General features: G+C 25.6%; 1 protein-coding gene across 1 annotated transcript; it reads left to right on the plus strand.

Moving 5' to 3' along the window:
- Positions 1 to 17,934: 17,934 nt before the first annotated feature.
- LOC126905314 (uncharacterized) lies at positions 17,935 to 23,839 on the plus strand. Its single transcript, XM_050684890.1, has 8 exons — positions 17,935 to 18,281; positions 19,312 to 19,565; positions 21,735 to 22,247; positions 22,320 to 22,499; positions 22,570 to 22,741; positions 22,869 to 23,070; positions 23,124 to 23,245; positions 23,329 to 23,839. The coding sequence occupies exons 3-8, from the start codon at positions 22,184 to 22,186 to the stop codon at positions 23,465 to 23,467; spliced, it is 879 nt and encodes a 292-aa protein (XP_050540847.1). The 5' UTR covers positions 17,935 to 18,281; positions 19,312 to 19,565; positions 21,735 to 22,183; the 3' UTR covers positions 23,468 to 23,839.
- Positions 23,840 to 24,159: the final 320 nt, after the last annotated feature.

The raw sequence follows: 24,159 nt of genomic DNA on the forward strand, positions 1-24,159 counted from the left end.
AATAAAAATATTGGTAATTGTTCATCAACATAATTATCAACGACGCGTCTATAGTATTTCTAAGAATTTATGTCGATAAAATATTTTTATAATATTATATTAATCTTATGAAATATTATATTTGTACATATTATTTTATAATAACGTTATATTAAAATATTATTATTTTAAAAACGCTATCTAGAACGTTGTTTTTATTTAGTGTCTGAGCAAAGAAGGCTAACAAATTATAGACTAGCTATTTTCGATTGAAAACTTGCACCAATTACAAGTCACTGCAGGTCTTATAAATATTACTTTAACTGTCTTTCGTTAAGCATTCAGAGTGTTTGACACTTATTATAACCGCAACGATACACTCAAATCGATGAACGGTTTGAAACATGTCAATAATACGCGAAACAATCATCACCCGGCAAATTATCTTTACGACAACAACAATTTTATTTTTTTTCGATAGTATTCACTTTCCCGGATGGATTTCGAGATCTAACCATATATTAGTACAATCGGCTGTTACTGGACCAAAACGATCGTGAGAAAATTATGCGCGTACGGGAAGTCGATCTCGATCCACTCGGCCGTTCCTCCACATAAGTACCCACCTCGTTACTGTTCTCGGAATTAACCGCAATTTTTAGGTCAGGTCCACAGATAGAACCAAATACGTGAATTATATGTGTGCGTGTTCTGCGCGTATTGCGTGTGTGCGTTTTTTATGTGATGTGCGAGCACATAAACACAGCGCAATTAACACACAAAATTAACCGCCGGCTTGTCGCAAACACAGCTCCGGTAGCCGACCAAATGAAGCCTGAGACGATAACCCGTACGAGAGAGGCAATACAGTAATAACACATACCTAAGTCCTACCGTAATGTTTGGTGCTATGATACGTTCTCTTGGGGGCAAAATCGGACGCTCTGTAATTCCAGAGAACATCGCCGTGATCGTATCAACCGACATGTTTTTGAATAATTGCGTTCATTAAAACAATCGACAAGTAACCCATTCATTTTCGTAATTGCGATAAAACAACAAAAGGGGAGAGAAAAACTATAACTCTTATCGTACGGCTATTATGGATAATCTCAACGTACAAGGCGCTGCAGGTGTTTGGTGTTGCTCATCGGCAACATTATTTTTTAATATGTACTATCCTCGTTGTCCGTAACCCTTACCAAAATTGTTAAACTTCAAAACCCATAGGAATCATGTCTCTTCAGTTTTAGACGCTTCGATGTCATTTTTCAGGCCTAAGGAATAACGAAATGTTTGTTGTTAAATTAACAAATATACACTGCACCTATTGTATCCAACAGATAATAAACACCTCACAAATGGATATTCCACTGACAGAATTGCAAATTGAGTTTCAACGGAAATATAAAAATACAAATTATTAACTGTATTTAGAATTTGTTAATAACATTTTAAATTTATGTACAATGTGTGACCACAACAATAAAAATGCAGGAAATGCATACAAAAGTACGAGTTGAATAAAGATCAATTAAAATTGCATTTCATCAATTCAATCAAGTTAAACATGACTATGTTATGTCATGTAAACACGAGTATTTTAAAAATATTCAAAATTATCGAATATTTAGATACATTTTGTTTCATTATTGAATAATTTAAAATGGCTATACTATTTTAAATGCTTACATGAATTAATTAAACTCCATTTCATTCATAAAACAACTACTATCACAACATTATTTTTATTAGGAGCCAGTTGTTATATTTTAAATCGAGTCCTACAATATCTAATACCAGTCATTTATTTAGACAGGTTTTCCTTACAGCGTGAGTTGACTAAAATTGATTTTCTTATTCAAATTAAATAACCAGTGCTAGTTAAACGTCTATGAGACTGGAGCGGAATCTAAGAAATTGTGGGCACCTGAGAAAAATTTTGCTCGCTACGATTGCAATTAATTTCATTTAAAACACTATTTCAGTTTTTTAACAAAATGTATTAAAATGAATTTTTTCAAATTTGTATTTGTATTGATCGATTAATGAAACTAAAGCTTAGCGTACTTAGTCACACCCGTAAAATAATATGTATAAAGACATATTATAATACAATTAATACCGCCTTCACTTTGTGTTAAAACAAAAATGAGGCTTTAGGATGAGGATTAGCAAAATAGTACATTAATTTCCTAATCAATATCAACAATTGCTTTCACATTGCTTACAAATTTCAATAGATTGTCATTGGCTACGCTGGAATAAAAAAGATAGTGAATTATAAAATTATTATTGCATCTTTAACGAAATTCGTATTTTTGGAATTTCAGTGTTATTATAAATATTAACTGACCTTGAAAAATTTAGCCTATGTGTTTAAAACCTGCGCTCTTAATTAAGATACGTTATAAATTAATGTTAACAGCATTTTAGAGGCTATTATCATTTTATCTTTAGACAATTCGTTCGGATATTGAATGATATATTTATAGGTTAAAAAACAGTCATTGGCCGATTCGATCTGAGACGATAAAAAATAACTTTGATGATTATTAAAAGACGCCGGAAATAAGGCGAAATTACATCTATTTGTAAATTACCGCTCGAAATTGACATTTGACACAGTTGACACTCAAATCTCTATGTGTTGATATCATCACTACCTTAGAACGGCTCGTCTTTATTAACCACGATGGTGACTAAGAACAGAATAAAAAACACATATGTAATAACGAAAACTCATAATAACATCGTACAGAGTAAATAACGTATGCGTTCTCCTCATTACGTAGTTGTTTCTACGAACACGATGAGAGTCCCTCGGACGTAAATCCAATCAATCCTATCCGTTGGTTAATATTAACAACCTGAACATGATTATGTTTAGTAGGGCCACAAAATACACAAGTGGTACGTAAAACAAATATACAGAGTTGTATTAAAATTCATCTTATTTTTGTAAAACATATATTTAAATGAATAATCAGTTTCTGACGATTCTTTCACAATTACTTCAATTAAATCTGACTATTAAAAGAGATCCGTAAGAGTCTAATTAAAATAAATTGTGAGTATTAAGGACGATAAAACTAGCATTACATAATGAATTTAAGATTTAACAAGGTCTAACTTGTTAGTAAAAAGAATATGTAAATATTTTATCTAATAAGAGTACCTATTAATGTTAACGTGGTTATTAATTATAATTCGTAAGATATAATCGCACCCAATATTAACTAACAATAATAAGCTTATATGTTGTATAAATTATAATTTTATGAGGAACCATAAATTTTAATTCATCATCGACCAAATATAATTACAATTGATATAAAATGTAGGAAATATTTCTGTGTATACAATTTACGCATCGCTAATAATATAAATATAAACACAAGTGTTAAGAGCGTAGAGAATTTTCTTTGTATTTTAAAAATTATTTTAATCATGTATTATTAGTCATGTCACCATTTAGGATGGCAAAGAGGGGATGCCCTCTTGAAAAATAAGGGATTTCTCCAAAAAGTGGTTTTTAAAAAAAAATTGTATATATATATATATTAGTTTTAATTCAAATATAACTAATTCTATTATACTTTATGTTTTTGAATTTTAAAGTATATGTTATTAATTTATTTATTTACAGGAACTTTTTATCTTATTTCTGCAGTATATTTAAAAAAAAATGTTAAATGACAAAAAAAAAGGTTTTGTCCCGCTGGATTTTATTAGATAAGCCTCCATGTTTAAGTTTCGTTTAATCAATTTATCAATTAATCGTACACGAAAAAAATATTGTTGCAGTAAACACAAGAATGTTATTTATTTGTGAGATCAAATTTGAAATAATTTCCGAATAATTAGAAATTAACAAAATAATATAATTAAAATGATTAAATTTTGTTTTTTTAAATTAAAAATTTTTTTTATTGATATTATTTATTGCATAAAAACTAAAACATACAATCATGACATGAAAAGTTGTACCAAATAAACTAAATGAAAAATTTACCATATCATTAACAAATTATTTAATTTTTATCATTGACCAGATACGACAAGAGTCAATAGATTTTTTTTATTAGAAATAATTATGATTTTTTTTTTATATCATATAACAAAATAAATCACTGATATATCAGAATCAATTTTATCCTATCATAGAATCTTCATTAAAAATGTTAATTTAAGCTTAAGCCTAAATTAAACCAAATAGTTTAAACTTGATAATCAAATGATAAAATACAATAAAATGTAAAATATTTTAATTATTTGCATTGTAAATATCACAAATAAATATGTTGTTATACGTAACCAATAAATAAATATATTCTAATCATCATGTAATTCAAAAGAATTTTTACTATGGTTTCTAATGAATTATTTATGTATGTTAATATTTTTTATTGAAAGCATATTTGATGATAATATTTTTATATTTATATAAATTTAAAAACTATAATCGTATAAAAAATACAAATTACTTAAACTTATGTATAACTAAATGAATAAAAAAGAGTTATTTAGAAAAACTATAAAGTAATTTATTTTTACATAAATTATTATATAAGTTTTAATATATAAAATAACGTAATCATGGAAATAGCTAACATAGAAAATTTATAATATTAAATAGAAAAAATTAACGAAATTAAATTAAGTAAAATTTTATATTCATTTATTCATATACTCGTCGTCGTTTTTAAACAAAAAACTTAACTATTAAAGAATTTAATTAGAACGATAACTTACACATGAAAAATAAAATATTTTAATACACTAAGAAGAATATGTTTTCCTGCATTATAAAGGAAATCATAAGTCTTATAAAGTTTAGCTATAAAAAAAATGTACAAAAACAGTCTTAGGAGAGTTATATTAGAAGTATTATAATTTGTGTATTGCTTAGATTTTTCTATAAAAAAAACTTAATGTACATAACCTTAATGGTTGATGCTTAACGTTATAATACCTGGTAAAAGTTCTTAAAAATCTAACAGTCAACTTATTGCTTATCGAATTTGGGGTGACGTGGATGAATTTTTATGAATAGTCATAAGTTAGCAATATTATATCATAGTTAACTAATTGCTAACGAGGAGTCAAATAACATAAAAATTAATTTATACTTGTGTATTTCCGTTTACCAATAGAGGAGAGGACGTGGACTTGTAAACTCATCTTGGTTATTAGACTTTTCATAAATGAATTTAATTTAATAATTATTATACATATTATATGAAATTGTCAAAAATAAAAGGAGAAAAGCAACAAAACTATCAGGTGCGAGTAAAATTGCCTATAAAATAAAATACAAGGCGATTGTGTAAACTAAAAACGGAAGGTTCTTTAAACTAACCAAAAATAGAATTTATTGAATTGAGACGTATAATACATTTTTTATTAACTGCTATAATACCGTAATTCAATTTATTATCCATGAAAAATTATGACAGCGTCCTAATAGTATTTCATGTATTGAATTGTAAAAAGGCAATCGTAAAATGTTTCAAGCAATTATTTTTTTATGAACGTTGTCTTTTATTTCGCCAACAAGTACATTCATTTTATTGCCATTTACAGGAATATACGAATTTTTTTTAAAAGTTTTATTTAACCGTCATGATATTATAGCATTTTTTGAGACTTTTTGCACTTATACAGTTCAATTATGAAGTACGTTTTATACCTCATCGGAATATTAAAAAAAAGTGTAATTTTACATTTGATCTTCATTAGAAATAATCGTTACTCTATTAATTGTCACGCGCGGCGTGTAAATAAAAAATGAACAATATAGTAAAACGCACACATACAAATAAATAACTAATATTTGTGTATATACTGTTACGAGTTATTCAATACGGAGATAAATTTATTGATGGGTAATCAAACTCTATCCTTAACAGTTATTAAACAGATTTACTAATAATAAAAACGTTATCATTTTATTAATAAAACAAACCTATCGATAAATATTTCGCAATTCGTAAGTTGACTAACTGAATGAAACAATAAAGCTCATTGTGCGACTATTGTCAATGTTTATAATCCTAATCTTCCTTTTCATCTCTAAACAATTTTTTTACATTTCGCGTGTAAACGTTTAAATCGTCAAATATATTAAATACACTGATTGTCAGGAAAAGCTTATCAGTCTTCGAGCAGTCTACGGGCTGTGTATTATTATGTTTTAAAATCGCAATCACTGTGATTAATCAAAGTCAAAATAAAAACACAAAACGGGGAAAATGAAACTAGTTATTTTAATCAAACAATTCTGTAAACCTTTACGTTTAGGTTTTTTCATTATCAAAGATATCGTATCACGTACATTTGGTCGTCTTTGAGTGAGGTCATTCGTACTCAATGTAAAATAGTGGAAAAGTTTTTGCCATTGTGAAATTATGTCACTTCAGTAGTAAACACTCTCATTAGTATTAGTGCAATAATTATCATTGAAGTAATAAAGGTGTCCTAACACGAGTGACACACATAAGCATATTCTAATTATATTAATATGTCGCACTTGTTTTAATTTAGCTGACATGATATCAAGAATGCAAAATGACAACATACTCTACACAGCGAGTCGTATACGATATATTTTTCAATAGAAAATAATGTAGGATTAAACAAATTAATCTAAATTATGTTACAGCAGAATTAATTAGATATTTACACATATTCAGCAAATGTACATTACATTTAATGTATTCGTCTAGAAACACTTTTATATTGATTTATATTTTGGCACAAAACTAAATTAAAGTTATACAAAAATAAATGCACTAGAAGAATAAATAAAAATGTTATTAATTTGTAAAAATTTAAACAATGTACAATTATTTTAACTTTACTTTTTAGTAAAATATGTCATTGGCAGCAAGTTGCGGTAACATATAAGGAGTTCTATGATATATTTTTTTATTACTACTGACAGTTTAAAAAGTCCATAGTACATCTAAATAGATATTAAATAACAAAATTAGTCTATAGCAGAGTTTCTCAAAGTGTGGTCCGCGGACCCCCAGGGGTCCGCGAACACATATCAAGGTTAGGTCTTTAGATGGGGGTCCGTGATTCATTTGACTTTGAGAACCTCTGGTCTATAGGGTAATCTGGGTAAAAACGGACATTTTAAGTTTAAATAACCATATTTACTACAAACAGAGTTAAAGAAATAAAAATTACATCATTTAATCTAATTAAAAATTTCTTTTATAAAAATAAAAAATTATAATTATGTAATCAAAACGTATTAAAAATGTTTAGTAGGTTCGTTAATAAAAAATATTTTACATTTAGATATTAACATTTATAATATCAAATATCAAGTAATAGGTTTTTTTTTAATTTCTACGGTTCCTTAAAATTTTTGTAATCTTGTGGCATGTCATTTTTTTTTTTGAAATTATAAAGCTTCTCAATGTTTTCTCAATTGTATTTTTATGGATTCTAATTTTAAGAAATATTTACAATGATGTAAAATATAATAATAATACAGTCTTTAAAGATTATTCTCAAAAACATTTTTGATAATATTCGGATACATTTTTTACGGAAATTTTACATCATAATGTACATGCGAAAGTCGTTAAATAAAAAAAACATTGAATCCATATTTTATATTGTTTATTGTATTATTTATAATGTTCACATTCAAAACTTAAATACTCTAAGTAATATATCAAACAAAAGTGAAGTATTTTAAAAGCTTTAGATAACTCAGTATGAATTCATTACTTAGAAAAATATATGCAAAATTTTAAAACTATAATAATAGAAACAAAAAATTAGTTTTACTTACAAATTATTTGACCCAAATAATGTAAAAAAAATATTTTTGACAATAGGCCAATATTTTGTTTATTTTTAATGAAAACGTGTTATTTTGATCATTTAATTTATAATTATTTATTCGATACATTCAGAACGTTTTTTAATTTAAAATAATTTCCAGAAATATAATGAACTTTTTTTTAATGAATGTTTCATTAAATATAATTTGTATTGAACAGTTGTAGTTATTAAACGAAATAACATTTTTTTTAAAAGAATGTTTTTAATCACTGGTCGTGACATCTTGAACATTAACAGTAACTTAAACATTAACTGCAATTCTTTAACAACATTTGAAAATATACCACATATTTCTTCAATTTTTTCCTAACATTTTTCCTATGTTTATATGTGTGACATAAACTTATTTTACTATATTAAAGTATTCAACAAAAAATTAAAATATTTATCACATATAAGGATTAAAAAATTGCGTTTACTTTACATCAAAAAAATTTTACCACAAAATTAAAATATTTCATTTACTTTAAAATTGACTCGTTACCAACTGAGCAAGTATGTCGCCAAATTTTTTATATTCCTCTCATATTAATCACGAATATGTTTAATCAATTTCAAGACGTCTATATAGGATTTAATTCCCTTTTTTGCCTGTGAAACATAAACATTTAATATGGAACCCTAAAAAATAATATTAATATTATAACTGTTATGAAGTTTGCCACATTGTTCACAAAAAAAAAAAATTACCACTATGATTTCACCAAACTTTTTATGAAACTATTGACGCGAATGAAATTAATATGTAATAACTTAAAAATGTATATTTTATGAAAAATAAACTTGCAACAGACTATGAATATTTTTATATTAAAATTCTGTCTTTACTTTTTTTCATTTTTAATATTATTTTTATTATTAACTATATAATGCATTAGAAAAAAAAATTACTAAATACACTGGAAAATTTTTTTTTTTTTGTCATATAATAGTATGTGGCCTAATAAAGCCATAATTATAACACGTATATGGTTAAGGCAATCTTTTAGTGTCTATAATTTGCATAAATACGAAAAGAGAAACCTTCAAAAAATAAATGATGTACAATGAAACCTTTAACACAGTGGTAATTCCAGTTTATCATTTAAGTATTACTATATTGTTTTTGGAATACTAGACGCGCGAATTATATTCAGCGAAGCGTTTAAATATTTTTAGGTCGAAAATATAATTACCATTATTTAGTATATGTATCTTAAGTATTAAGCTAAATATATTTTTATTAATTTACATTTCATAATAATGTAGAATTTTACACAGACAGTTCTACGAGTTTAGTACTATTTTTATCATAAAAAAAATGGTTGTTTGTTTATGGTCACAGTTAACAGCATGTCGAAATAATACTCAACGACACCAAAAGAGTTGACGTAACGGTTTTGCAGATAATTCATGTACTGTATACCATACAGAGTTAATGGAGTGTGTGATTATTCTTCATTCGATAACGTTAAAACTGTCTGAAATAGCCGTTGAAGTGTTATATTTTAACTTACTTTATATATTTATTTGATCACATAATATTATCTAAAAAAGTACATTGAATTATGCGACTGGACATATGTCTAAGTAGTCAATACTATTGACTCAATAGTATGCATCAATAATAAATTTGATATTAGATGGAATAATCAAAGTGTTATTTAAAACAAATATATAACTCGTATGATGAAAGTAATAGGAAAAGATACAAATTCACATTTTACAGAAAGTAATTAAAAATTGAGTTTAAATATTTAGCGCATATATCAATTTATATTGAGGGTCATTGAACATATCATAAAAAGGTGACAAATTATTACTCAATAATTCGTGTCGTTAATTTGTAATTATTTTTCAACAATCAATAAAGGAAACATGCTTAAAAAAAAAAAATGATAAATTTTATTTTTATGATGCTTTAGATTTATCTTCAATTTTAATAACACAGATTTACAAAACATTAAATATTTTGTATTGTTAATCATATTTCTTTACGTAAATTTACTACTGTTTCCAAATTTGGCATCTAATATTATTATCAGTTTTATTTATCAAAATAATCAAGCAACAGTTACTGAGTAAACTAGTCCTAATATATAAAAATAGAATTTCTGATACTTGGTTTATAAAATTTTATGTTAAAAATGAATTTTGGAAAATTCGATACTACTGCGTCAAGTTTAGCTCGTATTTTTAAAGCTCAACTAAAATGTTTCAATATATCTTTTTGTTTTTGTTAAAGTCGTAGTTATAAAACTGTTACCGAAAGTAGATAATTTTTCAAGGATTCGAGTATTTTTTCGCAAAGAGAAGAAATTATTTTTTAGTGTGATGTTTACGTTGGAGATTTATGTGCGATTTGGAAATTAATTTACATCACGTTAATTGTCAAAATACATGATTTTATTTTAAGAGTTCAACTTGAATTTCTAGGTGCGTATAGAGGACAAACGTACGGCCATGATATACATGATAAATTGACAATTGTATATTATTTTAATTTCTTGTTAACTGGTTTACATTGTAATAACAATAATTGGGTAATTTCTGACAAGATGAATTAAAACATATTATTTATAAACATTTTATTTACACACGTAATAATAAAATAAGATGTATTTTAATAGACATAAACAATATAATTATAATTTTATGTAGCTAACAAATTTATTTCATTAAGACTATGATTGATAGTCACAAAAATATATGTTGGTACTTTATACTTTAAATCGTTTTTTAAATCAATATATATTTTAGATTGTTATAAATGGACTCCATGATTACTTCTAGTTCAATATAATAGCAAATAATGTTAATTGAATTTATATTGAAATGAGATTGTAGTGTCAAACACAAAATAAATTATAGTTTATTATTTATTACGTTAACAACTTAAAAAAAATTATTATATTTATTATTTCATGAAAATATTATTTAGTAAAATATAAATGAATTTTTACCGTCAAAAATATTCCCGTACAAGAAGTATTAACAATATTAAGTAAATTTTAATTAAAGTTTTTATTTAAAATTAATTATTTTAAGCTGAATGAATTATTGGAATACACAAGAATATTCATGAAGAACACAAAAATATTACGATTTTCAATAGCACCATAAATAAAATAACATGTTAGCTTTTTGACTCAAATCGTTATTTTAAATTTTATTTAACTTATGAATTAACATTATATTATGTTTAATGATAAAATGTTTTTATTGTTTAACGTTTTATTTTTTCATATTTTCCTCTTTTTAACGTTAACGTAAAGCCTTGATTTATACAGCGTAAAATATGATAATAAATTGAAAGTTATAATCATTAATTTAAGCTACTTTAATTAAATTCAATATTTTCTTACGATAGTTTTATTTGTTGATGATCTTTAACATATATATTTGTTACAGATTTATTTAAAAAATAGTTAAGAATAGCTAGTTCCTGACATATATTTTACATATAGAAAGTAACTCTATATTGGTTGACGCTGTTCGGTAGTAGGGAACGAATAAAGTTATTGAAAATACCAGAAATTTTTAATGATAATGTCTACTCGGTCAATTGAAAAATAAATTAGTTTGTTATAATGAGAAATTAATATTGTTAACATACAGAATGATTTATATTTCATTGACCACTAGACTCCTTCTAAAATAATAATAACATAAAGGATTCTTTTTTATTTTTTATTGTATTACTATTTATTTCTCGATTTGATCCTTAGGCTCAGCTCTTATCCCTTATTCAATCACTCTATAAAAAACATTTTTATTACTTATATAAATAATTTTTAGTAAACCAAAATTTATGGTACAGCAATTAAAAAACGTTTTCAATTGCAATTGACTGAAACCTATCAAAGATAATATTTTTGGACGGATAACAAAACCACTAAGAATATCAAAAATAAACATTATATAAGCTAAATTACGTCTAATAGACCGATTTTTAAGACTTTTGATATTTTGAATAGAACTAATAGAATCCTTAGTGAGAGGAATACTAGTTAGGTAGAATATTTTTTTTAAGAATTAATATAATAAATTATAAGGTTCATTATTATAAATAACATATTTGTAAAACAAGATAAGGCTACCAAAGATTTGATCTAACAAAAGCCTAATAAATATTCTTTAAACAAAATGGTTTTTTAAAGTCATTTGTATTTTTATTGATAAAACCCAGCGTTTTATAAGATTTATTTAATATCATTTTATGATTAATTTTAAAACTAAGTTTGTGTTCAAAGAATATACTTAAATATTTTATAGAAGTAACGCGCAATAGATCATAACAATTAATTTTTAAATGACAAATAAAAAAACGGTTTCTTTTTCGAGTGAAAGATATCAATTGACATTTATTGATATTGAATGATATGATTATTTTCATTTCAATAAATTACTTTATTTAAATTTATTTATTTAAGTATTTGATCATTTTTAGTTTTAATATTACAAAATATTTTCGCATTATCAGTAAATAATAGATTTATTTAAGACTCGAGAAACATCATCAATAAATATCAGTAATACGAATTTTCTCTAATGAGAGACTTGGGGAACACCGCCGAAGACAGGAAATTCATAGGAAAATTTGAAAGAAAAACTTCATTCTATTCTATTTTATGTTATTTTTATTACTTGATTTAAAAATTGGATAAATAAATAATTTTTTTTCAAATCTTAGAGAAAACACCAGAGGAGATGGACAAATTAAAATGGTAATGTAAGGGTTTAACAAGCACATCAAGAAATTTTTGTAAGAAACCTAGTGGTATACCTTCAGGTTCTAAAGCTGAGTCAGCATTAAAAACAGTAAGATAATTTAAAATTTCTATTCTGAGAGTGACATGAAATTTAGATTAAGATTATGGTCATAGTTTATTGATCACCATAATTTGTTTGAATAGAATTATTAGAGATGGATTAATAAAAGAATTATAATGAAAAACTAAAAATTCGTTTAAATTTAAATTACCAATTATTAAAACATTTTTTATGTTATGATAAAATTAACAAATTTATAATATATCTTCCACTATTAACAATACATATGTATTCTTAGAAAAATCTTTTTTTACTAAAAGTATTTTCTAAATAGTTAAAATAATAGATTTTCCTAAATCTTGTTTCTTTACAAAATTTCATACGTATAATTGTTCAAATTTATTTTGCAATTAACTATTTTTAGCTGTTGGTTGTGTAAGTTTATGTTATTATAATTTTATTATTACAGAATTCGCTCAAAAAGGTTACTAATATCATTTTTTTGGTGATTTAAACGCTGAACAACATTATTGCTGAGTATTATTATTCACTATGTCGAAATCTATTAAATTTTCACTTATATTACTTAAATCTACTTCTTCTGTCAATGGGTACAAACACGCTCTGTATTTCAAGCAGAGGTAATGCAATACAAATATGGGCCCAGAACCTGCTAGTATTCAAAAAAAAGAACAGAACTATCAGGGTCGCATTTAGGAATTTTGCCGCCCGGTGCACTTAATTTTGCCGCCCCCCAAAAGTGTTGGATTGGGTTTTTTAGTTGGCGTATTTAATAATTCCGAATATTCAATTAATTGATTTTCATTTGCCATGGTTTCAAAAGTACTATGTAGAGGATGTTCACTAAAAAATTATAAAATTTTTCATTTATATAAAACTGAAATAACGTACAAAAGTTAACATTTGATTTTTAAATTACTTTTTATCACTAGACTCATTTAAAATCTGTTCAGCTGTAGTCTCTATTTCACTTGGCGAATTGGAGATTGATTGCCAAAAAATGAAGTTAATTTTGCGGTTTGAGAAATGACTTTTTGTTCTTTTTCTAATTTTAATTTAGCAACTTTTTTATAAGCACTTCCACTTAAACGTTTTCTGCCATCACTCATTTTAATACGTTAATAAATAATAAAATATACAAATAAAAAAAAACACCTCAACATATTAACTCGGTCACTTGTAGTCGAGTACTAAACACAATGAGCTGTCTGTACACAACACATTATTAGTGTGACATTATTAGATAGTAATTTTGTGAAAAATGAGACAAATTATTGTGTTTTAACTTTCTTAGTATTCCAATAATAATCGACTATCAACGGCCGACGACATCCATAAAACCAGTTTAAGGGAGAAAATATCAATACTTTGTTAAAATTAGATAAAAACATGAATCAAATAAATGCCGCCTACTTTATTTATAGTGCTATTGATTATAAAAATTACTATGTATAATCAATACTATTATCTAACTACTAACTGTAGTCTATGTTGTTATACAGCTTTGATATATCTTCTTTTACATTTATATCTTTGTACACGTTTTAAATTAGAAAATAATAAAGTAATATTTTTTTTAGAAATAGATATTTTTGTTTCATAAAAATAAATTGTTCTGTTTGAAAAAATTTTAAATTAAATAAAAATAATTAATTTTTAAAAATTGTATACCTATTAAGATTTTTGCCGCCCCGGGCAAATGCCCACAATGCCCCCCCCTAAATGCGGGCCTGAGAACTATCCTAAGCGACAGTCAAACTGCTCTGAAGACACTTAGTAATAATCAAGTGACTTCAAGACTTGTCCTTGAATCCAGGACAATTTTAGAATCACCAGCAAGGTTCAATTAAGTTACACTAGCATGGACACCCGGACACAGTGGTGTGACTGGTAATGAAAAAGCAGACTTTCTAGCAAGGAAAGGTGCAGAAAACAACTATGTTTGTACCAGAACCAGTGGTAGGACTGAAGAAGCATTCCCTCAAAATTCTACTCAAAAACTGATGTAGAGAACAACACAGAAAAATATGGAGTTATTTTGTGGTACCAAGGAAATAAAAAATATGTATCAAGACTCCTGGTTTACTACGGAGAGATCTTAATAACATGACTAGATATCAAATATGCACTCTGACTAAACTACTGACAGCGCATGTGCATCTGCTTAAACATCTTTTCACAATTGGGATAATAGAATATCACAACTGTGCAGAAAGTATGGAACGGAAGAGAATGACTCTCTCTTTCACATTATGTATGAACTTCTCTATAGAAAATATAAACATTGAACTATTAATATATACGTTATGAAAGAATTTATATACAAATTAATTTACTTTTATATTTTTATTTTAAATAATAACAGAAATATCAAATGTATTTTTTCTTAAGTTATAATATATGTACAGGTCAAACATTGTTAAAAGCATATAATAAAAATTGATCACTTGTGGCTAATTAATTAAGTAAAATTAATTAAAATAAATATGTAAAAAGGTTGTTAATTGATTCATAAGTATTTAACGTGTATAAATTACTACGAAAATAATCTATTTTTTTTAATTGTACTTTCAATGTTAAAACACATTAAATTATTTAACTACAGACATTTTCAACAAATTTAATTCAGTTAAGTATAAAATTTTCAAATGCAAGTGTTGAGGTAAAATTATGCTGGCACCTGAAGAAGAAAAATTATTTTCTTGGAGTTGTACATTAAATTGTACATTTAAAAATTAAATTAGCTCATACAAAATTGTATATGAAAAAGTATAAATTACTGAACATTTTTTTGTTTTAAAATTTCTAATATGCGGGTTCTAGTGTAACGCATTTTAAATGTGATACCTCTTTTAATACGTCAATTCACGAACAAAGTAATACCAATATTGGCTTAATGATACACGTATGCTTTTTAGTTATTATTGAGGTGAACATAATGCCCATGCACTCAGACCTGTTGGTCCATTGTGCGCATACACGTATGCTTACTAATACGCTGTCTTGTAAAAATATATAATTTAATTTATATTTATGGAGAAAAATCTCTAAAAAAAATTATGTATACTATCATACAAATTATACTTAAAAGAAATATTTAGGAGTAGATATAACCTGTTTCATAAACATCACATTTTTAAACAAATTTAATTTAAGTACTTATAGTAATTTTCATCACCTAAACATGTAAAAATTTGATTAACGGAATTTTATATGCAATCGCCAATTTGTCAATTGGAATTTTCTTCAGTTAATATTTTAATCAAACTGATATTTAGTAAGATTAACTAAATTGTTAAATGTTAATTTTTTTAATACTGTTTTAAAAATCTATTAAATGAATTTAGATTAATATCAGGTAATTTATTTTAATTTTTTTTTTTTTTAATAAACATAAATTTTGCAGATGTCATTAGTTATTTTTGTTTTAATTTGTTATTATTAATGTCTTGAAAACAAAATAAATTTATTCTAAAAAAAATTTTTTTATAAAATAACGTTATAGCATAATTTATAACTGATGTTAGGATCGGTTAAGTTTATTGTTCGCTAACAAAATATATATAAAATTAGAGCTGTCTTCCGGTAAAAGCAATGGAGGTATCTTACTCGAATTTTCATTGAATATTGATATCGCGTTAATCTAGACAGATCTAAATGTGCCATATATGTCAACCATAATTTAATACACAACTTAAAAATGAAACTTTTTTTTTGCTGAAAAATGTACTAACGAAATTAATCAGCACCGTCACAAAAAACTAATTGGGCCCCAAGGAAAGTTTTATTACTTGCCACAAGTCTAAAATTGTCCTTAAAATTGTTCTTAAATATGTCACAAATTAAGTAAAACAATGACATTTAATCAAACATGATTAAATTTTAAACGACGTCATAAACTGGTATTTATGAATTTGTTAATCAAAGCAGGTTCGTAAAAAAATGTACGAATAGCTATCAATTACCGTCTTTCAAGTATGGTTTGTCGGAAGTATCAAAGTATTATAATTTAAACAGAAACAACTAAGTCGAGACATTCGAAAATAGTTTGTTTTTCATAACTAGTTTTCTATTAATAATATGTGTTGTAAATTAACTTAATGAAAATATATCATCAAGTAAATTATGTTTTTATGAGTACGATTAACACGTTAAATACATAAAAAATATTCATTAATGTGTTTGCATGTTCATAGTATTTACTTATTTTAAACATCGTCATTGGTATAGGATCAGAAAAATGTATCAACTAGAAAAAAATTTTTGTTCAATATATATTTTTTTTTAACAATGAAATTTTAAAGAAACTTATCGTTGTAACAATCAATTCTAAAATAAAAACTAAACAATTCAGTTAAAATGTTATTTTTCAGTCAATATTTTCTTCTGATCATACATCAACGACATTACACCATAAAAATATCAACAAAATAGAAAAAACTTTTACCCCAATGTTAATTTGCTACGGATAAGCGTTTCGATCGATCTGAGAAGAATTATTAAAATAATATTTTCTTGTTTAGGAAACTCCATAGAAATGCATGTTTTATTTTTAGATCGGAGAAAAAATGTTTTCATCCGGACAATAAACGACTAGGAAAGTTCAATAGCAATTATGCTAATTGTAAATAATTTTGTCACAATAAAATTGTTTATAGCCGTTATCGGAAAAATGTGAAGGACTTTGAGTTCTATTGTGATAATTCAATAAAATACCGCGTAATTCGTACACTGTGCATTGTTTAAAATATTCGCTTCAATAGTTTACATTTCAACATGTAAATTTTTTCGAGAGAAAAAAAACGACTAGTCTACGCCGTATTTAAGAATTATGGTAAGTTTCGCCAAATTCTGTAATCCTAGATAATTTATGACCTCTTTTCTGAAGTTATGATAAAAAAAAGTTCTTTAATGTATGAAATTAAAATATTCTAACACTAAATTCAAAAGAGCAGTATTTTCTACAGTTCTTTCTAAAGTTTATCCAATGCCACTACTAAAATCAAATCTACAAGTATTTAACTGATAAGCATTCGTGGAAATAACAGTTGTCATAATTTAAAATTAATTGCATATATATTGAACAAATTTCACTTGATGCAGTATAATTTGATACCAGTTTTAGACCCAACTCAAACCTAACTTAACCATAAAAAACCTACTAAGAGGTGGTTTTTTATGGTTAGGTCAACTAGCAATATCTTACCACTTTTGACATAAATGTTTTCTCCAAACATTTTTCTAGTGTAAAGAGTTAGTGCAAAACTATACAAACACATAACCACGTGATGTATGTGTTAATGTTCCTGTGATAGTACTTTGTAATTATTTTTGTTTGTTTAGGACCATGCAATTTTTATATACAATAAATTCAGAGTTAATTATGGTGTAAACAAACAAAATTAACGGCGTTTCCATTTTTAGAAATGTTTATTGAGATTCATCTTATCTTGATAATTTCAAAATTTGATTAACTAATAAAAAACTTTAGGTTTTCGCGTGTGGTCATTAGTCGCCTACTACGTTGTACACAATTGTCTGCATAAATTCATTCAAAACATTCGGTACATCCGGCCGATCTGTTTAACCGTTCATTTTTGGATTATTAAAAAAAATCAAGAATAGTTTGTAATACCGCCACAGTTTGATATAAATACACAGCGGTGAGTAAAGTACGACTTAAATTATCTACAAAGATTTATTCAGATATGCTGCATAAGCTAATTCAACATTTGCCACTCCTAAATGAGAACTGTTTTCTAGATATTAGTAATGAACTCGATGTAAATAGCAAATTATGAATTTCCTAATGAAATGCAACCTTAACTTTTTATCACCGATCACACAAGATTTGATATCAAATAATTTAAATTTTTTCTAGTAAAAAAAAATTATTTTTTACATTAATACTTACTTTTATCGGGTGCTCTTTTTTCTATTAATCGAATAAAAATAGAAAAACAGAAGTGGCCTTAATATTTTTTTTTAATGAATAATCCACCTGAAAATTACTTTGTGGCTATTTAAAATGATAAAATCACTGTGTCATTGTTATATTAGAAAAAATTATTAATACATTTTTTTTCTTAACTTTTATCTATGTCAGTCATAGTAAATACTCGTAAATTTTATATTTCTATTTTCGTCTAGTTAGTTCTTCAATAAATTTCTATATTTGAATAATTAATTTTTTAATCATAAAGCATATTCAATTATTTTTCAATGACATAATACGACGTGGAGTCAAAAGAATTTTATTTTAGTGTTCTTTTACACACAATTATTGTGACCTAAGTAAAAACATTTTTCTAACGATATTGAGTTTATTTATAAAAGTCAATACTATTTAAAGAGAGTAAGACAATACATTATAATTTATAAAAAACCTCAGTGTTGATTCACACAAATTAAAATAGCGAATTTACTCAATACATAGCGTCTTAATCAAATATAATAATTAGTATAAAAAAAGAGAAAAACCTGGTATATTTAACGAGTGTTTGAACAATAAACATTGATAATATTAACAATATACTATTTGATATTGTATAAACATAAAAATTACTCGAGAGTTAATAACTTACAAAATAATTTTGTAGGTTACAATTATTGTTGTTAAACCATACTGTTAGGATTTAATTTATATTATAATCCTCATCTAGATTTTGGAATCATATCATAATCTATTTCTAGGGATGGATTAAGAAACCTATATGGGCCTCGAATCGATACCTTGAAATGTGACTCCTATGGAAAATATCGCTGTCATAAAAAAGTGATGATCAAAAACAAAAAACTGTATGTCACTAATCATTACGGGCCAGTAAAATTTGTGATTCGCCCTTTAAGCTCATGGGCGCTGGGGCATTCGGCCTTATTTTCCCCGTTAAGTCGGGCCTGTTTATTTATTATACAAAAATGCATTTAGACTCTATTTGATTAATGGCGTAAGTAAGATTTTTTCAGATGTCACGACATGCAAGGTGATTCTTTAATGCTAGTCACTCGATTTATCTTAAAATAATAAATGTTTAGTGAATTATTTTTTTTAGCTTGATGCGAAGCTGATAAGGTTTTTTTTTACTTTGGTTAGTTATATATGTATCATCATTTATCTGTAATAAAATATTTTTTATATTCATCCCTTATGTGTTATAAGGGGGGTATCAACTTAATTTTTTTTAAATGGTGTTATACATATTTAACTAGCTTATAAAATAGAAAATTATATAATTAAGAAAATAACTGATCGATAAAAAATTTTAAACCAGTGCTTCGGAAAACATTTACAGTGATACACCAAGACGAAAGAAGGAGAACACTCGACTAATGATAATGATAAAAATAGCAACTTCCTCGCTTCACTTTCAGACTATATTTTATAATACTAATAATATTCAAAGTATTATACTAAAAGTGGTTATCGAGCAGTCATTTTCTTAATTAGATTATTTTCTATTTTATAAACTAGTTAAATATATATGTTGTCATTTAGAAAAAATAAAGTTGACAACTCTGTAAGATATAAGGGATGGACCTAAAAATTATTTTATAACAGATAAATGGAAATACATATTTGACTAACAAAATCAAAAAAAATAATTCATAAAACATGTTTTTTTATGATAAATTGAATGGCTAGCGTTAAAAGAATCACTCTGTATATTACTTGATCACCTTTTTTTTACGTGTTGTCTAATAAAATACTTCTTTCTCAATTTAATAAAACATAGTAGATAATAATAATATATATAGTACTTTATTATAGTTCATGGTATAAGATATTTGTACGCTAAGAATATTTTTTAAATGAAAATTTCAAAAATAATCTTACTCAACCAAACTTCTCAGGCACCCATCTTCAAATAAGCTACTCTATTTGATTATATAATCAACCGAGAGAGTACAATAATAAATTAAATATTATCATTTATTTATAACGGGAAACGCTTAAAAGTTTAACACTTGTTAAAAATGTTGAACTTCGGCATAAAAATTGAGTTGATAGTAACAAGCAAATCTACAATTCCTAACAATCAATACTTGACAACTATTTTAAAGTGAGGGAATTGGACTTTGCGATTATTATGTAAAATTATTTGTCAAAATTATATGAATTAAAAACATATTTAGACTTTCACCTTTAAAAAATATATATATAACATGTGATTTAAAAGTGTTTAGGAATAATTCTCTATTTTTAACCGATTACAAAATGAATAAAATATGAAGTGTTTATATTAAGCATCCGTTTGTTATGTTCGAAATGAACTATTTGTTTATTTACAAAATAAACCGTAAAGAGCATTGTTGGCGCTTACGATAATATTCGATGTAACATTATCAAAAATACCTACAATTATAACTTGTGATACTAAAAAAAGTTTTTTTACAATAAACAATGTTCTTTTTAACTATACAACAGCTGTTTTAACTAGATTGATTGTATTTATCTGCATAAATTCCTTTTGTATACACAAATAAAATGATTATATTTGAAATGATTCTTTATTTTATATAATACAACGACACTGTTCCTTAGTTCGAATAAAAATATTTTAATTGCGACCAAAGAAATATGAAATAAACCAATATCATCGTCTTTATATGTTGTATGATTTTTTAAAAACTATTTTTTACATTTATTTTGAATTAAAAAAAAAAATGTTTGCACTTTTATATTAATAGGAAAACCCTGTTTTACTGTTACATATAATATTCTTCAATATATGCTTATGCAATTGATACTTTAATTGATGTAATTTAACTTTATATTTCTGTGCACTTGTCTATTAAAAAAAAAAGAATAAAAAAAACCCTTAATTATACATATTTACTTGTATCTCTTAAAAATAATTCTAGTTATGATTTATTAAGTGTTAATAATAAAGTGTTTGGGACAAATTTAATAAATAATTAGTCGTGAAAAAATGATTTAATTAGTCATAAATTTATCAGAAAATCTCGTTCGTTATAAAGCATTTAGAACGACATTGAGAATTCCTAACTACTTCAGTATTGTCATGCATAAAGTTTAATGATTAATATGCAAATATAAACATTATATTAATAAACTATAATTGTTCTTTTGTTAATGATTTTTTTCTTATCTATAGTAAACAATCGTTTTCGTTCCCACGTTGATCACGTGAAAAAATCTATTGATAAAAATAGCGGAGAATTCCGTTTTTGTATGTGTGTCTGGCACAAAACTGCGCATTACCCGAGTCCTCTATATGATTAAATTCCTTAGCCTAACTGATACGCTCAATCCAAAGATCGAAATGACGAAATTTTATCGACATCAAACGTGTAAAAAAAGTATCCGGAAAAGTATGACGACAGTTGCTGTCTATTTTCCGTTACAATCGCTTGTACATCGAGATCTCTTCGCACCAAGTCTCTATACGCGCCGACCGAGGCATCGCGACCATTTCGTGGGAATGTCCAAAGTGTTTCTAGGCGGAAGATTCCAAACAAAAGTAAAGCTCAAAAGATAGTTAACATTTGTTATCCTCTATTGGATACAACTAACAGTTCTTCGGTAAATATCTGCACACACTAAATGGCTAACAAAACTGGAATTGGTTTAAACGTTGAAGAAGTAAAAAATAGAAAATTATTGCACGGTGAGTATATTCGATTTTTCATTGTTAAATATCGAGCGCGACACGTTATCAATGTATTGTTTTTGTTCTTAGATGAGAATTTGCGTGGTGACAGGATTGCGATATACGCCAAAAAATTCGAAATACTCAGGGAAGAGATGGTTAGTTCCGGAATGCTCAGTGACTGCATTCCGATCATCATGGATTTAATAACGTGTGAATTAAAAGTGGACAAGGGAACCCGTAAAACTATTCTACACAATCTCATTCAAAGTATGGTTATTTTTGTCCGCTCTCAACGGAAAACCATTTACATATTAATATTTTATCGTTTGTTCTTCAGTGGTCGTCGCTTCTAATGCGGTGGTAAAAAGACTTGCAACTCTATGGAAAGCGGATGTTTTAATGAGAGATCTCTTAAAGGTGATCCGTGAACACGTCATGACTCAGTATAAACATTATCAATTATACGCCCACCATACAGTGTCCGTTTTAAAAGGTCTCTCTAGACTAATGTAAGTATAAAGATAATTTGAACAACTAATTGAATAATTAAAACAACAATGTTTGGTGTCATTAATAATAATTCAACTATTACTTCGTATTTTACATTTCTTAACAATTTTAATTCCGTTTGTGTAGGAAAAAGAACAAAGCAAAAGAAAATGAATTTATCAAAACTACATATATATTAGGCGATGACAAATGCACTGTTTTGAATGCACTTATGGTGCCATTACAATATTTATCTAACATGAACAGAAAATTTGACGAGTTAGCTCACATGGTCTTAGAAAAAAATGACAAAATGTATTTAGACGACATATTACAATACATGAAACAGGTAATTTTCCGATAAACGCCATGAGATAGTAAATAAATATGAATTGCTCTTAGGTTTTTAACAAAATTCAACCAAAACTCGATAGTATGTCCAAAGTAATTGATGATATTTTCGTGCGGTACGAAAGGAGATGTCAAAAGAGAAACATTGTCGATGAAAGATGGAAGAAACTCAAGTATGTATTAAAGTTATTAATAATTAAAAAATATTATTCAATAACATTATTTTTTTTTTTTTTTTTAATTTTTATCTTAACAGAGAAAAACTCAAAGAAATATTTGAAAACACTATCGTAAAACCTTGTTTGTTTACAATGAATTTGTACATGAATTATTATTTTCCGAACGAAGATCAAATGAAAGACTTTATGGAAAATATCGTTAAAAAAAATTATTAGAAGAAATATTAATATTAAAATTGATATTTTACAAATACAAAAATTTATAAATGTATAAATAGTTTTTATAGAATAAAAAGGAGATAATTAAAGAATAAAAGGTATATTAATGAGTTATGAGACTTTAACGCGTGTAAATAAGAATAGATGTTTTTGTATGTATAAATAAATTATGCAATTAAATCGTACACATTTTTTATTAAAGAACTATAAATATGTTAATAGAGATTTGATTTTATGTTGTTGTTTTTTTTATTATTATTTTTATATTGAACTTTTTTATATATTGCTATTATTGTTTTGTAAATTTTTATTTATTCTTTGGAATTGTTTTTTATACATTTTTGTAGAATAACTTGTGTATAAATGTATATAAATACTTTTTTTATAATCTGTACAAAATAGAAATCAGTTGCTGTATTATACATTTTTATAATATTTTTATATTTGTAAATATTATTTCTTTAAAACGTTTTATTATGAATCGTACTCAAATATTTTTAATTACTCATTGTATTTATTTAGAATAAAATGAAGTAAATAGTTTTTTATTGAAAAAAAATTACATAATAAAAATTGAATATATTATATTAAAAATAATAACCTTTAATGTTTATTTATTTTATTAACTGGTTTCAAAAACGAATTTGCGTCGCCCTCCACATAAAGAAGTTTGAAAGTTTAAAGTATTT

This window comes from Daktulosphaira vitifoliae, unplaced genomic scaffold (assembly GCF_025091365.1).
Source record: "Daktulosphaira vitifoliae isolate Bord-2020 unplaced genomic scaffold, ASM2509136v1 Scaffold_4, whole genome shotgun sequence".
NCBI classification, from domain to species: domain Eukaryota; kingdom Metazoa; phylum Arthropoda; class Insecta; order Hemiptera; family Phylloxeridae; genus Daktulosphaira; species Daktulosphaira vitifoliae.

Excerpts from the sequence above, each read along its gene's own strand:
- LOC126905314 (XM_050684890.1), top strand. The coding sequence starts at position 22,184 with ATGGCTAACAAAACTGGAATTGGTTTAAACGTTGAAGAAGTAAAAAAT. Across the intron at positions 22,742-22,868 it reads AAAGGTCTCTCTAGACTAAT|GAAAAAGAACAAAGCAAAAG; the intron begins GTAAGTATAAAG and ends CCGTTTGTGTAG. Across the intron at positions 23,246-23,328 it reads GAAAGATGGAAGAAACTCAA|AGAAAAACTCAAAGAAATAT; the intron begins GTATGTATTAAA and ends TTATCTTAACAG.